The sequence below is a fragment of the Tasmannia lanceolata genome, unplaced genomic scaffold (assembly GCF_043159265.1).
Source record: "Tasmannia lanceolata isolate RefF3 unplaced genomic scaffold, GAP_Taslan_0.1 ptg000015l, whole genome shotgun sequence".
In the NCBI taxonomy this organism is placed as follows: Eukaryota; Viridiplantae; Streptophyta; class Magnoliopsida; order Canellales; family Winteraceae; genus Tasmannia; species Tasmannia lanceolata.
In genome coordinates, this window is record NW_027518692.1 from 13,169,400 (window position 1) to 13,184,225 (window position 14,826).

At 39.8% G+C, this 14,826-nt stretch overlaps 2 protein-coding genes across 2 annotated transcripts; one reads left to right on the plus strand and one right to left on the minus strand.

The window, feature by feature from the left end:
* Positions 1-3,732: 3,732 nt before the first annotated feature.
* On the plus strand, positions 3,733-9,338 carry LOC143846547 (Haloacid dehalogenase-like hydrolase (HAD) superfamily protein). The gene is made up of 8 exons (XM_077355010.1): positions 3,733-3,901; positions 3,984-4,049; positions 4,160-4,257; positions 4,337-4,374; positions 4,489-4,576; positions 4,659-4,868; positions 4,967-5,032; positions 8,982-9,338. The coding sequence occupies exons 1-8, from the start codon at positions 3,841-3,843 to the stop codon at positions 9,156-9,158; spliced, it is 804 nt and encodes a 267-aa protein (XP_077211125.1). The 5' UTR covers positions 3,733-3,840; the 3' UTR covers positions 9,159-9,338.
* A 3,849-nt stretch (positions 9,339-13,187) lies between these two features.
* On the minus strand, positions 13,188-14,552 carry LOC143891737 (uncharacterized). The gene has a single exon (XM_077396271.1). The coding sequence runs from the start codon at positions 14,550-14,552 to the stop codon at positions 13,188-13,190; it is 1,365 nt and encodes a 454-aa protein (XP_077252386.1).
* Positions 14,553-14,826: the final 274 nt, after the last annotated feature.

Consider the following 14,826-nt stretch of genomic DNA (forward strand, 5'->3'; position numbering starts at 1 on the left):
CGCGCGTGCAATACACAATCGGAAAACGGTCGGTTATTTGAACTACTTGAGCGCGGGATATCTTCGGAGTAATTGTGTCCAGTCCAAACCGGACACAGAAATCTACCCGGCCCAAGCCGGACAGAATATGGCGCATTCGCTAAACGACAAAAATCTGCCCGGTCCAAGCCGGACAGAATATGGCGCATTCGCTAAACGACAAAAATATGCCCGGCCCAAGCCGAACAGAATATGGCGCATTCTCTAAACGACAAAAATCTGTCCGACCCAAGCCGGATAGAATATGGCGCATTTGCTACACGACAAAAATCTGCCCGTCCTAAGCCGAACAGAATATGGCGCATTTGCTACACGACAAAAATCTCCCCGTCCCAAGCCGGACAGAATATGGCGCATTCGCTACACTACAAAAATCTGCCCGTCCAAAGGCGGACAGAATATGGTGCATTCGCTACACAACAAAAATCTGCCCCTCCAAAGCCGGACAGAATATGGTGCATTCGCTACACGACAAAAATCTGCTCGTCCCAAGCCGGACAGAATATAGTGCATTCGCGAAACGACAAAAATCTACCCGGCCTAAGGCGGACAGATTCTGGCGCATTCGCTACATGACGAAAATCTGCCCGGCCCAAGCCGGACAGAATATGACGCCTTCGCTGCCCAGCCAGAGCCGGACAGACGGCTTAGCAGGACAGATTTTCCAAGCCGGACACACGGCTTAGCCGGACAGATTTTCCGGACAGATTTCCTAAGCCGGACAGACGGCTTAGCCGGACAGAATTCCCAGGCCGGACAGACGGCTTAGCCGGACAGACGGCTTAGCCGGACAGATTTCCTAGGTCGGACAGACGGCTTAGCCGGACAGATTTTCCGGACAGATTTCCCAGGCCGGACACACGGCTTAGCCGAACAGATTTTCCGGACAGATTTCCTAGGCCGGACAGACCGCTTAGCCGGACAGATTTCCCAGATCGGACAGACGGCTTAGCTGGACAGACTTTCTATCAAGCCATCCCGAACCCCGACTCGTTCTACCATTTAAGAATACAACTCCTCACACTTCCCCAAATCACCACAATGACTTGGAGAACTAGGGGGCAACTGATGGGGTACAAAAAATAGCAACTAATGAGCTATCGACACGTGACCCCGAAAGGGCCCACCACAAGCCCAACTGCTGCGCAAGGGGTAATCTGGTAATTGCCTAAATAGTAGGTGAACCTAAACCCACAGAGGGTCCGACACCTGTCCTGGGGTAGGTAATCCAACCACCCCAGGTCCCCTTCTATAAAAGGCCTTTCAAGGCTGAGATCGAAGGGTAATAACTTCTGAACTATCACTCTTAAAATTTGGCTCTGCACTCCTGCTCATACTGACTTGAGTGTCGAAGGACCCGTCCGGAGCAACGACTCCGGGTTGGTCTTCTGACCTCGTTTGCTCTTGTGCAGGGCTCAGTTCCTTCACTTTAGCTCCTCGGGTCCTCCAGCCCAGCTCTTACGTCACTGCCATATCTGTTACCGATTTTAGGCCTAACAGGTCCTGTTTTAGGTGGTACTCTAGGTCTCCGTATCATTTTTCCTTTCAAAAACGTATAAACCTGTTAATGGTGCAGTTGTAAGACCTTGCGTCTTCATCTAGCATTCCAACAACAACAAAATGAAGAAGAAAAAATTCCTCTCCTACGTTGTAATTTGAGAAGGGGTCACGCGTTGAACCGACAAAACAAGAGAGTGGATCAGCGACTGCTAGTGTTTTTTTCTTTTGACCGTCCAAAGTAAAGAAGGAGACGTGGCGCGCTTGAGTGGACGTACTGAGTCCTAGCCCTCGAGAGCACGCTAAACTGTGGCTCACTAAAATTTACCCCACACATATATCATACATAACAATGTCTGCATGTAGCATTACCCATCTTGGGCACCATCTCTTGCTCGTTATGGATCACCATCATAGGTTCTAATTCTGCAAATCTATGTTACATGACCCAAAAAGTTTCTCAACAAATCTGCACATTTAGCTTGAAATGTGGAAGATACATGGATCTAAATTGGTAAAATTGACGGACAAGCTCAGCCATAGCTTCTTTGATCAATGTCCTATTGGGGACGAGAAAAATGCCGTGGGCCTTCTATCTCCACTCAGCATTGTGTTGTCGGGCTTTCGCTCATTGTGAAAAATTAGGGGTGCACTTAGGTCAATCCGAATGATCACTTTTTGTGTCTCACATGGGAACATTTGTTCCCATGTGAGACACAAAAAGTACCCATGTGAGACACAAAAAGTGACCATTGATCTCGTAGACCATCATGATGCAACCCAGATAATCATGGCGCCCAAGGTTTTAAATTTTAGCTAGGATTTCGGTGAGACCAAAACGGAAACGTTTTTGGAAATTTTGGCAAAATTCATGATAAAATATTATTTTTTATTCCTTTACAAAATTCAGCTGAAATTACCATAATTTCAGTAATTTCGTCCGAAATTTCGAGATTTCAGCTAAAATTAATGTTTCGGTGAGGACCGAAAGTACCCCTAAACCGAAATTTAAAACCTTGATCATGGCTCCATGGGCATCCCACTATTAAGAAGATGAAGGCCTAAAAAAATCAAGGGTTTGGCTTTTATTCTTAGAACCTTAAACTAGGCTTGGATGGATCACCCGATCAAGGTGACATCAAAGTGAACAGGCTGGATTTATGGTCTTCGTAGGATCAACGGACTGATTGCGTCAATGTAGAATAGATGGGCCCCAAAATCTTCTTGTTAGGAAAGAATCTAAAAGTTGCCTCATTTCAGAATTTTTATAGCTACTGATATCGGCACTACAATGTTTTGATAATTGCACTAACTCATCATGTCTTTTCTTATTTGAATGGCTTTTGAGAGCTTTTGTGGGGGAATGCAATAACTGTTGAAAGCTGTTTAAATAGTAAAAGACAAGATGAGTTAGTGCAATTATCAAACAAGGGTAGTGCCAACATCAGTAGCCTATTTTATACAGTATTTGTTAGACAAAATGTAGTGAAAAAAATGGAAACAAAATAATGTGTCTAAAATTTTATCATTTCCAAAATATGGTACGGGTGCTTAACCCAAATCCCTTTAGTTGAGCTGAGTTGAGACAAAATACGGTAGGGGCAAAATTGGAAAGTTGGCCAAAAAATGTGTTTAAAATGTTTAAAGGGATTTGCCAGCATCCATCACAGAAGGCATTTCACGGATGGTCTGTTGCATCTGACAGCAACCCCTCATGAATGAAGACAAAATATGCTGAAAGCGAGCTCTGTAGCTGCTGTCAGATGTGCCTTCTGCGATGGACGCTTGCAAATCCCAATGTTTAAAATGCATAAGAAACGTGTTTAAAACGTTTTCCTCGGAAAAAAAATGGAGTTTTTTAATTGAAAAAGTTTTAAATGGAGTATTAAATGGCACACCAATAAAATGCGTTTTTTTTTTTTAAACACACAGTTTAGTTTTGCTAACTATGATCCAAACAACTCCTTGTTTTGTTGGAGGAAAGTTATATTTCCACCTCATTTTCTAGCATTACCCACCCTTTCTCTTTGTCTTTTTCTGTAAAGACAACCAATAGGGTTGAAAAACGTATCCATTTTCGGAAATTACACATATGGTAATAGAAAAAGGGTAAAAATGTCATTTTAAGAAAAAAAGGAGGCATCTTTACCTTTTTGGCTGTCCGACTAACTTCCCTAAACCCTTATAAAAACAGAGGTTTCATTCCACCTCAAATGCTCCAAACTCTAAACCTCATTTTCATCTTCAAAATCCTCTCCATTTTCCTCCTGCAATATTCCTCCTCTTCTTCTTCTTCTTCTTGTTATGGATCTCTGCGTAAAATCAACTCGAGCATCAGATTCTCCTTTTGACTGCCTTCTTTTCGGTAAATTTCATTCTTTTTTCTATTGCCTTCGGAAAATCTTTCTCCTCTCTTTTACTCATCTGATTTCATAAATTTTTCGCAGATCTAGACGATACTCTCTACACTTCTACGACAGGAATTGCCGAAAACTGTAGGAGAAATATCGAAGGTAAATTAAGAATCAATTTTTTTTTTTTTGTACACAGTCGATTTCATCTCTTAAATTTCATTATTCAAGTTTTAATCTCTACAATCTGCTTTTTTTTTTGTTTTTTCCAGAGTTTCTCGAACGAAAATGTGGATTTCCTGCGGAAAAAGCATCGAGTCTAAGGATCGAACTTTTTAAGACATACGGAAGCTCTCTCGCCGGCCTGAGAGTAATTTTCTAATTAAAAATTAACTTTTGTTTTGGAATTTTATTAAATTATGAAATTAATTTCTGCTATTTTTCCTCAGGCTCTAGGCTACGATATTAACGCAGATGAATATCACAGGTAAGGTGAAAGGTCAGATCTATCCAGATCTGATCTAATACATTCTAACACATTGCGATTGAGAATTTTTGGTGAAAATTTAGTTTCATTTGAGATTTTTTGCTTCTCTTGCAGTTTTGTGCACGGATCTCTGCCTTACGAAGCGATCAATCCTGATCTACGACTACAAAACCTTTTGCAGAGCATCACTCAAAGAAAACTCGTAAGAAAAAAAAGCTGAACGGTAGTTCGAATATTTAATTGAATTTCATCTAACCGGAGCCAAATGGCCATTTCCTTTGCAGATTTTTACGAATTCGGACCGAAATCATGCGAGGAAAGTTCTGGAAAGGCTTGGAATAGAAGATTGCTTTGATCAGATAATCTGCTTTGAGTCTCTAAATCCGAACATTTCGAAATCCAAAAGGCCAGACGAATTTCCAGTCGTTTTGAAGCCATCGATTGAGGCCATGAAAATCGCCGTTGAAATAGCCGGAACAGATACTCGCCGAACGGTACTCATAAAACAAGAAACAAAATCGTATGTTTTTTTATCAGTGATTGTGGCCGGAATCTAAGTAGCGTGAATCATTTTCTTTCTTTTGAGTGACAGCTGTTTTTTGACGATAACGTCCGGAACATTGCTGCCGGGAAAGATTTGGGTCTTCGCACCGTGCTGGTTAGTTGCTTTCACACGATTCTGCTCTTTTTTTCACGTTCACAAACGTGGCATTACTTTCTTTCAAAATGACAAAAACCCGAATGATTTTTTCGCCCCCTGTAGGATAATGCGCACTTCTTGAACTTGAATTGTGTGCTGATTTTACAAGGGGGCGCATTATCCTCCCAGGAAATATATAGAGTGCGTTGTTTGTTTATTCATACAATCGAAGAGAAAATTAATTTAGGAAAATGATTTTAGAGCTCCAATGTTTTGATAAACATGCTCTCACGGGTTTGTGGTGTAGTAATTAAAGGGCTTTAAGAGCTTCATGAGAAATGTATTATCCTCTGACATCTCTTTAAATACTACACGACAAATAGGTGGAGTTCATGTTTATCAAAACACTTGAGTGGAGAAATCATTTCCCATAATGTAAAGCCTTAATTCGGAATGAAATATAAGGAAAAACTTTACTGAAAAACCGCTGCCCATACACCACTTTTTTCATTCATTGCTTGCAACAACAAAAAAAACCTCTCTAGAATAAGGAGAGGGTACATTCATGAATAGAAAGGGGTACCGAATTCAGTTTTCCACATTTAAATATACAATTAAGAGGGTTGGTAACAAAACGTGAATCACGTTGCCCAAGGAAACAAAAGAGAGAGCATATCCTCATATTGTCGGTCGTTTTCACTCCCATCTTTTTCCTCGTGTTTGGTTGCACAAAAGTCAAGATAGTATAGGGGTTTTGTTCTGCATTTGGGTGACACATAAACAAAATCTCTCTTGTTTGGTGGCCAATGTAGCATCCAAGATATTCTAATTATTGCATGTTTGATGATGTGTCATCCATCTCCCGTCATTATATCTCCCTAGCCAATATTCTCAAATGCATGTGGAATTAGAATGATGTTTCCTCTCTCTCTCTCTCTCTCTCTCTCTCTCTCTCTCTATATATATATATATATATATATATATATATATATATATTGGTAATAACACCTCCTCCCACTAATCTACAAGATTGGCAACAAAACACCACTTATCACTATTCTTTCGAGATAAATTCTAGGTAAATCAAATGTTTGTCTCCTCCCTAGTGACTTCTTATACCACTAATCCACAAGGTACCTCTACACAAATAGAGCCGAGGAAACGGTTGGATGCATTTAAAGACAATTTTAATCGAGAAATTATATGATGGACAGCTTGCATGCACATGCAGCACCAAAAACAATGGGGCCATATTGTTTGTGTGATCCAAACCATTCATTTGGTGGGCCTTGACTTAGATAGGGTGTCCCCAGAAAATCTTTTCCATTAGATGATCCTAACCCCTCCAATTTGTGGAGGCTTATAATGGACGGTACAGTATAGAAACTTGCACGGATTGGAGTGTTAGGATGATTCTATGTGGGGAGATTTTCTAGACACACCCTATCCATGTCAGGGCCCAACAAATGAATGGTTTAGATCTCCCAAACAATGTGAGCCATATTGTTTTTTGGGCCTGCACATTCATGCACGACCGTCCACCATATAAATTCTCATTTCATTATAATCTTAGGAAAACACTTTCAAAATTGGACTTTTTGGAAAATAATGAGTGGAGTTGACGATTTGGTCATTTCCATGGTGGTTTTTCCATTTCGTGGAGGTTCGAGCTCACTTTCAAGCCTCTTTACATGTGTCATAACACGAGGGTTTCATGTTTTTCTCCAAAGGAAATCCCATTTTTTCTAGCAGCCCCAATAATCTTATACTCACAGGGATTTGCTTGGGACTTTCACAGAAAGGCATTTCGCAGTTGGCTGTTGCACGAGAGAGCAGCCACACAGGCTCACTATTCAGCAGATTTTGTCTTATTTATTGAATACATTTGAGGTGGCTGCTCTCTCATGCAACAGCCAGCTACGAAATGCCTTTCTATGAAAGTCCCTCGCCAATCCCATATCCACATTGTTTTTTCTAACTCGAATATGATTATTTCCAATTTAAAACCCTAAGGCCACGTTTGGATACCTACAAGATTTAGATGTGGATTTAGTTGATATTTTGAACTGAATCAGATCCTTAGATTTTTAAATCAGCGACAACAGTGCAAAAAATTCCGATTTTCAAATCTGTTCTGCGAGACGTTATTTGGAAATCAATGTTTGTTGGCAACTTCCTTCCCCGTCGCTGCTCCTCTCTGGCGGCAGCGAGACATCCCTCCTTCCCTCCCTCTCTTTCTCTCCCTCTTAAAAGATGATCACGGAGATGATTGATGTATTTTGAATCCAAAACTCAAATCCAAATCAAAATATAAATGCATGATGTATCCAAACGGGCCCTAAATGCAGTTGCTTTCACACTTTCACACATGGAAACCACTGTCGCCTGATAAAAGGATTTGACCTGTGTGGGCACTCTATGACGTGTACAGAATAATCTTTCCAAATTGAAATGATATTTACGCCCCTTTTGATTACTAGGGACATCCCGTGGCAGTTTATCAATGACGGGGTTAATGGACTTGACATCAGAAGATTCCAGTGGGTTTATTATTAAACCCCTCTTATACGTTTTATTATTTTTATAAGGTTAGAAGTTATATTATATAATGCATTATTCATTGTGAAGTTTTAAAATGGCATAGTAGGTTCTCGAATATAGAACACTTAGATAATGTTCTTAAACATTTTAATGCTATTATTAAATAGATTGCCTTTATGGTGCTTTGTCGGGGTAATACATAGAAATTTTTTCAGGGAAATTACATTTAATCTTCCGCTATTCTTAAACAGTTTCCCTCTATATATCTTCAATCTGCTGTTAAAGGCTGTTACTAATCCTAAAAAAATATGATAACGGATCAGAAACTTCCTTGTGTGCGTGTGTTTGATAATTGCACTAAGTCATCTTGTCTTTTATTATTTAAACAGCTGTCAAAAGTTATTGCATTTCCCAAAATACTCTCTCAAGCCAATTAAAAAGAAAAGACAAGCTGAGTTCGTTCAATTATTAAAACATGGTATCTTTTGGTTATCTTCTAAAAGTGCCCTTGATCAGTTGATCCATCCCATCTATATTCCATTATTAGCTTAAAAACATAAATTTTGAGCTCCACTAATTGCACAATGGTTCAGTATACACTTAACACACACCATAAGGCAACATTTATAGAAGGTATTCCTAATCTCGGAAATCCGACTATCAAAAATTCATGCCAGCTTACCAACCAACATGTTTTGAGTGTTCAAGAGAATCCTTAGAAGATAGTGCTAAATCCTTATGTCTAGACAGAGTTTGAGAAATATCAATCTTTCCTATATCTTTTGTATCCTTATCCTCTAATCCTCTTTTAGTAAGTTTTCAATGGTTTAGATTTGAATTATCTTCCATGACATTGTGGATTTATATTTATATCCCATGATATGTAGAAACCAGATCCATTAGATCAAGTGTTGCCCGCGATACATGCCTGAACTATTATTTCCAAAACCCAAAAAGGAGCCTTTAGATAAAGGGTCAGGATTATCCAATCATGGCTCAGTGTGATCTAGTGTCATTGTGGTGAAACATATAAACTGCCCAATCACATGCCACATGTACACGCGACAATCACATTAACCTGCCCAATCACATTAACCCGGACGGGTGTGGCTCTTCGGCTAAAGTCACAGGTTTGCTCCTCGGAGACGAGTGTTCGAATCCCACCCGGGCTTACCCGATGCGCGTGGTCTACGGGTGCCTGCACCTGCATCCGTAGGGAATAGTCCTACCTTCGAAGGGGGTCCCCACCCCCTTCGTCATAAAAAATAAAATAAAAATGTACACGTGACAATAGATCTGCCCATCCAAATCACTGTTTTCGGCCTTGATTCTTCATTATTTTGCTTGTTATTGATCGAGATTATTCTTATACTAATCAATTATCGGAACCCCATTTTCTCGCCTCTAATCAAATTGTTGTAAGTAGGTCGGAAAGGCTGTAAAAACCAAAGAAGCGGATTATCTGTTGGAAAGCATTGGTAATTTGGGGCAATTGATTCCAGAAATATGGTTGGGTGGTGAAAAGAAAGGTGATGACAAAGGGATGACGCGCACAAGGAGCGAAATCGAATCAATACTCGAAACCACGTCCGTTGGAGCTTGATTAGAAAAAAGGAAAAAGGAAGGGTTGGTTGATAGGTCTCTTGATGTTTCTGTGGGAGTCGGTGGGTCCTATTCATGTACATATTCATGGGGTTCTTGTGTTATGAATATATGTTAAATAAATGTATGTTGTCGTGTTGGTTGTAATCTGTAAATAAAATAACAATGGTTTAACACATAAGCGCTGCATATTATTATCTTCTTTGTGTTTGTTAGGGTGGAAAGGTGCCGCGTGTTCGGCTGTAATCTATCTATATATAAAGCTGGATGTGGTACGCTGAGGGTGTGTCACGTAAGTGTTTTATATAGCTGGATGTTTTATAAACCTCTCCTACCGTTTGTTTTTTAATTTCTTATTTGGCTTTGTGTCACTTTCCACATGTATCTCATTGAGAGAGAGATGGACGAATATGATATGACATAAAGAAATGAAAGAAGAGGTTAGAATTTGTCGCATTCAACGCAATTATATACGGGTTGAATTGTCATTGTTAGATGATCTGGACCCGATTGTTTTGGGTTTTGAGTCCAGCCCGTTGCGAGTCCAATAGCCACTTTCACTCTTCTATACACCTGAAGAAAACAAGAGAAAGAAAATGACTTACTCTAATTTAAGAACTATGTTTTAGATTTTTGGATAAAGAAAATAAATAAAAGGGGTTGGTATCTCCACCTATAAGTTCAGGCATTTCCATGATGAGAAATGGAGATTTTATTAATCTTGGATGATAAGAATCATACCCAATGTGTGCTTATATATATAAAGCATTAGGGGGTTGGACAGAATAAAATCTAGACAATTATGGAAGGAAACTATCCTAATCCAACCTAATTTCCTATCAAACCTAGCTGCTTAATCTATAACCAAGATGATCTCACATATTCTAACATCCTAACCATGTTAGTTCATCGTATTTGATTTGCCCCGAAGAAATGATATGAGCAGTATGGTTAGATCTCAACCCAATCCAATGGTAAGATCTCACATAACCTCTGCTGATAGATGCAGCTAGGCTTGCTCCCTATTTGGGCAAAAAGGTAGAATTCTCATCCACTGTATTTCATTTTGGAAAAATTGTCAACTGGTGACAGAAAAATACGAAAATAGTGAATGGGTGACACCCTTTTGAAAGTTGGTGAACGGAGGTCGAAACACCTTTTTCTGACATGGCCTTTTACCCAAATACCCCTCATGGCAAAAAGAACACGTTATACTAGATTTTTCTCTCTCTTACTTTTCACCTACCAAAGTTTACCGCCTACCTCTTGCAAATTTCTCCATTAACGCCTGAAACCCACGAAGTGTAAGTGAAGGTTAGTAGCTTATCTACTCTCTTAGGATTAGTGCTTCCATTAATGCGTTTGAACCCTGTCTTTAGTGTGTGATAATAACTCTGTCTGTATTGTGTGTGATAACCCTATCTTTATTGTGATTGATAACCCTATCTTATAACTCTTTTAAAATGGTGACTTAGGGCTTCTGCTTCTATTATCTCTGAAACTGTTCTTATAGAGTTGGTATTAGTGTTTGATGACCCGAATATAGATGGTTTATGTAAACCCTTTTGTACATGAATCACAATTTTTTGCACTTGATAATCCCTTATTTGTTGTTGGTAAGTCCTATATATTTACCTGATAAACTTGTTTTGACACTTGATGTAGTTGTAGGTGTTGGATGTATATGGGAAGTATTTGTGCGCCTCCAGCAATGCCTTGATTGGACGGATTGTATATATTCCTTCGTCAGTACATGTAAGAGGCTTTTTTGTAGCTATACATGTTACTTTACAACTTATCCATGATTTAGTGTTCCCACAAAATTCATTTCATTGTACAGGGATATAAGACTTCAGGGCGTGATTCAATGGATGACAAAAATAAGTTGGACTCTGATCGGTTGGCGAACGAGCTGTTGCATCGTACACTTGACCATATCCCGTCAGAAGATATTGGGATGCTTTTAATCCCATGCTGTCAAGACTTTCATTGGGCTCTTATGCTTGTTGATATAGTGAATAAAAAGATGGTCGAGTTCAACTCATGGAAGGGGACTCATTTCAGGAGCGAGCATCTCCCACTGTAAGTAAATTAACATCTTCCGTAACATTTAAAGTTACTTCTATATGTATAACACTCAATATTCCTTCCTTGTCTTAAATTCAGGTAGCATTAATGAAGGAATATTTGAAGGGCCGGGGTTGCAACATCGATGACTTTCCATATTCACAGATGGATGGCTTCCGAAAGCAGAACAATGGGTGGGTTCAAACTTAAAACTTTCGATTTTTTTTTAGTATTCCTATCTCATTCGTAGTTAGCTTAAAAGTAACTCCATTCAATGCATGCTTTTATACAGGGTTGATTGCGGCGCTTTTGTCCTAAAAGCGATTGAGCATCTCTACCATGGTCAACTACTGAACTTTGGGCCGACAGACATTCATGAATTTCGGCTACAACTCTGTGAGAGATTTTTACGAGGAGAGTTTGGGGACTGCACACTTATATAGGAACACCTTCTAATGTTGATGGATGTTTATTTTTTCTGATGATCAAACTTTATTTTTTAATGGAGATTGGCAGGGGATTTGTTAAATGGCAAGGGAAGTTGTTATGGTCTGTGTTTTTGTTTGTAAATGGGTGGAGAACTTGTAAATTGAAATAGGTTTAATGGAAGTGTGTTTGTGTTTGTGAATGGGTGGAGAACTTGGTTGGTGAAACAGGTTTTATGAAATTGTGAACTTGTTTATGAATGTAGAGAAGTTGTAAATGTAAGCAGGTTTTATGGAATTGTGAACTTGTTTATGAATGTGGAGAAGTTGTAAATGTAAGCAGGTTTTATGGAAGTGTATTTGTGTTTGTGTTTCAATTTGAATATTGGAACTTGTAAATTTAAACAGGTTTTAGACATGTGTGTTTCTGGGTTGATAACCCACATTCGAAGGTTAATAACCCAAAAAAGGGAGGTTGGTAACCTTAAGTTCCAATTCCAGCAACTTTACTCGGCTGGACAAATGGTTGGTGACCCTCTTTCTGGGTTGATAACCCACATTCGAAGGTTAATAACCCAAAAAAAGGGAGGTTGGTAACCTTAAGTTCCAATTCCAGCAGCTTTACTCGGCTGGAAAAATGGTTAGTGACCCTCTTTCTGGGTTGATAACCCACATTCGAAGGTTAATAACCCAAAAAAGGGAGGTTGGTAACCTTAAGTTCCAATTCCAGCAGCTTTACTCGGCTGGAAAAATGGTTGGTGACCCTCTTTCTGGGTTGATAACCCACATTCGAAGGTTAATAACCCAAAAAAAGGGAGGTTGGTAACCTTAAGTTCCAATTCCAGCAGCTTTACTCGGCTGAAAAAATGGTTGGTGACCCTTTTTCTGGGTTGATAACCCACATTCCAAGGTCAATGACCCAAAAAATGGGAGGTTGGTAACCTTAATTTTCAAGTCCAGCAGCTTCACTCCTCGGACGGAAAAATGGTTGGTGACCCTTTTTCTGGGTTGATAACCCACATTCCAAGGTCAATGACCCAAAAAATGGGAGGTTGGTAACCTTAATTTTCAAGTCCAGCAGCTTCACTCATCGGACGAAAAAATGGTTGGTGACCCTTTTTCTGGGTTGGTAACCCACATTCCAAGGTCAATGACCCAAAAAATGGGAGGTTGGTAACCTTAATTTTTCGGTCGATCACCCACTTTCGAATGTTGGTAACCTCGTTTTGAGGAAGTTGATAACCTGGATTTTGAATTCCAGTAGCTTTATCAACCAAGGGAATGGGTTGATGATCCAATTTTGAGTGTTGATAACCTCACTTCCGATTGGTTGATGACCTATTTTGGGGGAGTCGATAACCTAGATTTTGGTTGATAACCTAGGGAATTGGTTGATAATCCTATTGTTTGTGCCGGTAATCCAATTCTGACTGTTGATAAGTCCCTTTTCATGGTTTAGATGTAGGAGAGCGACAACTAAATAGAGAACAAATAACATATCTATATCCAAAAAAATTGTTTATGTATTGATGTTCCAATTACAACCATTCTTTACAAAATAACAAAAAAGAAGTCATCACAATATCTGAGAAGTTTGTATGTTCAAGGGACCGTACTTCATATTCATGAACCCCAACTCGATAAGCTGTATACTGGCGACTCTCTTCCCTCGCTAATGTTATACGTTCTTCTGCGTAATGAGTCAACTTTGTTTGCCAACTATGACCCAATTTATGACGCTTTTGAATGAAGTCTGTAGTCTGATGTCTACTGTGCTCTACCAATGATGCAATCGGCAATCTTCTCGCATCCTTCAGGACAACATTGAAACACTCCGATCTATTTGTAGTCAATACATCATACCTATTCCCCTTAAAATAAAAACTAGCCCAGTGTTCGTTCGCAATGTCACTTATCCACTTGTGTGCACGTTCATTCCTCAGCTTAATCTTCTCCATTGTTTCTCTGAACACACTCTCTCTCAAAGTCCGTGCGGCTTTCCAAAACAATCTCTCAAGTATAACATCTTTGAACTCGGATCGCAAATTGGCGGCGAGGTGACGCATGCAATAACTATGATGAGAATTGGGAAATATATTAGGCACTGCCTGCAACAACCCCTTATGTCGATCGGAGCATATGGTGAATATGTTCATCTCCGCTGCCAATACGTACTGCCTCAGCAACATAAAAAACCACCTCCAACTATTTTCGTTCTCCGTCTCAACAACCCCAAATGCTAATGGATATAAAACGTTGTTACCATCGACCCCAATTGCAATCAATAAGATTCCTAGATACTTCCCTCGCAGATGTGTCCCATCAACCAAAATTATAGGCCTGAGTGTTCGATGAAAAGACCGTATGCTAGGACTAAATGTCCAAAATAAGCAAACAAATCTATCATCTCCCCTAGGTCGTAAATCTCTGGCTCTGAAAACACGCATATAGCTGCCGGGATTTCTTCTCATCATCTGAACTGTAAGTGCAGGCAATATTCGATAAGAGTCCTCCACATTCTCACACTTAATCTCAAGTATGATGTTCATCGCGTTGTACGCCTTCCAATAGCTTATAATTATACCCCAATGCATCTTGATATATTCTCGTATCATCCTCGTCCTCACATCATCTGGGCAAGCAAATAAGCGTAAACATGTCTGAGCAACCCAAGCTGCTGTGACAAGAGGGTGATCATTGCCCCTTAATTTAGTTCTACACGTATGGTCGAGGACAAACGACTTCACTAACACACAGGTCATATGATTAGTACCCGTTATACGCCATTTCCAACCCTCTACCTTGCATCGAATGACATACTTCTTCGGTGTTGACTTTGACCTCACGAACATAACCCTCTGCCGAATAGCGTACTCTTTGACAACCTTTTTGAAGTGTTGCATATAGAAAATATTGCCCAACCGTTAACTGTTCAAACTGAAGATTATTAGTAATCTACATCATGGGCCCCAACAAACATCTCATCTGCTTTCATTGGCCAACTACTGTTAGTCGGAACCGGTTGAGATCCCTCTCTGATAGGAGAATCCACACTGAAAGGAGCGCATGGACTAACACCGATATTTCCATAATCGTCATCATCATCCTCCTCCTCCTCCTCCTCCTCCTCCTCCTCCTCCTCATCATCATCATCATCACTACCATCGTCATTATCAT

What these genes read in the sequence shown, in the direction of transcription:
- LOC143846547 (XM_077355010.1), top strand. Translation starts at nt 3,841, where the DNA reads ATGGATCTCTGCGTAAAATCAACTCGAGCATCAGATTCTCCTTTTGAC. An exon ending in CTGTAGGAGAAATATCGAAG is followed by an intron (nt 4,050 to 4,159) that starts GTAAATTAAGAA and finishes TGTTTTTTCCAG; the next exon opens with AGTTTCTCGAACGAAAATGT. An exon ending in AACGCAGATGAATATCACAG is followed by an intron (nt 4,375 to 4,488) that starts GTAAGGTGAAAG and finishes CTTCTCTTGCAG; the next exon opens with TTTTGTGCACGGATCTCTGC.
- LOC143891737 (XM_077396271.1), bottom strand. Translation starts at nt 14,552, where the DNA reads ATGCAACACTTCAAAAAGGTTGTCAAAGAGTACGCTATTCGGCAGAGG.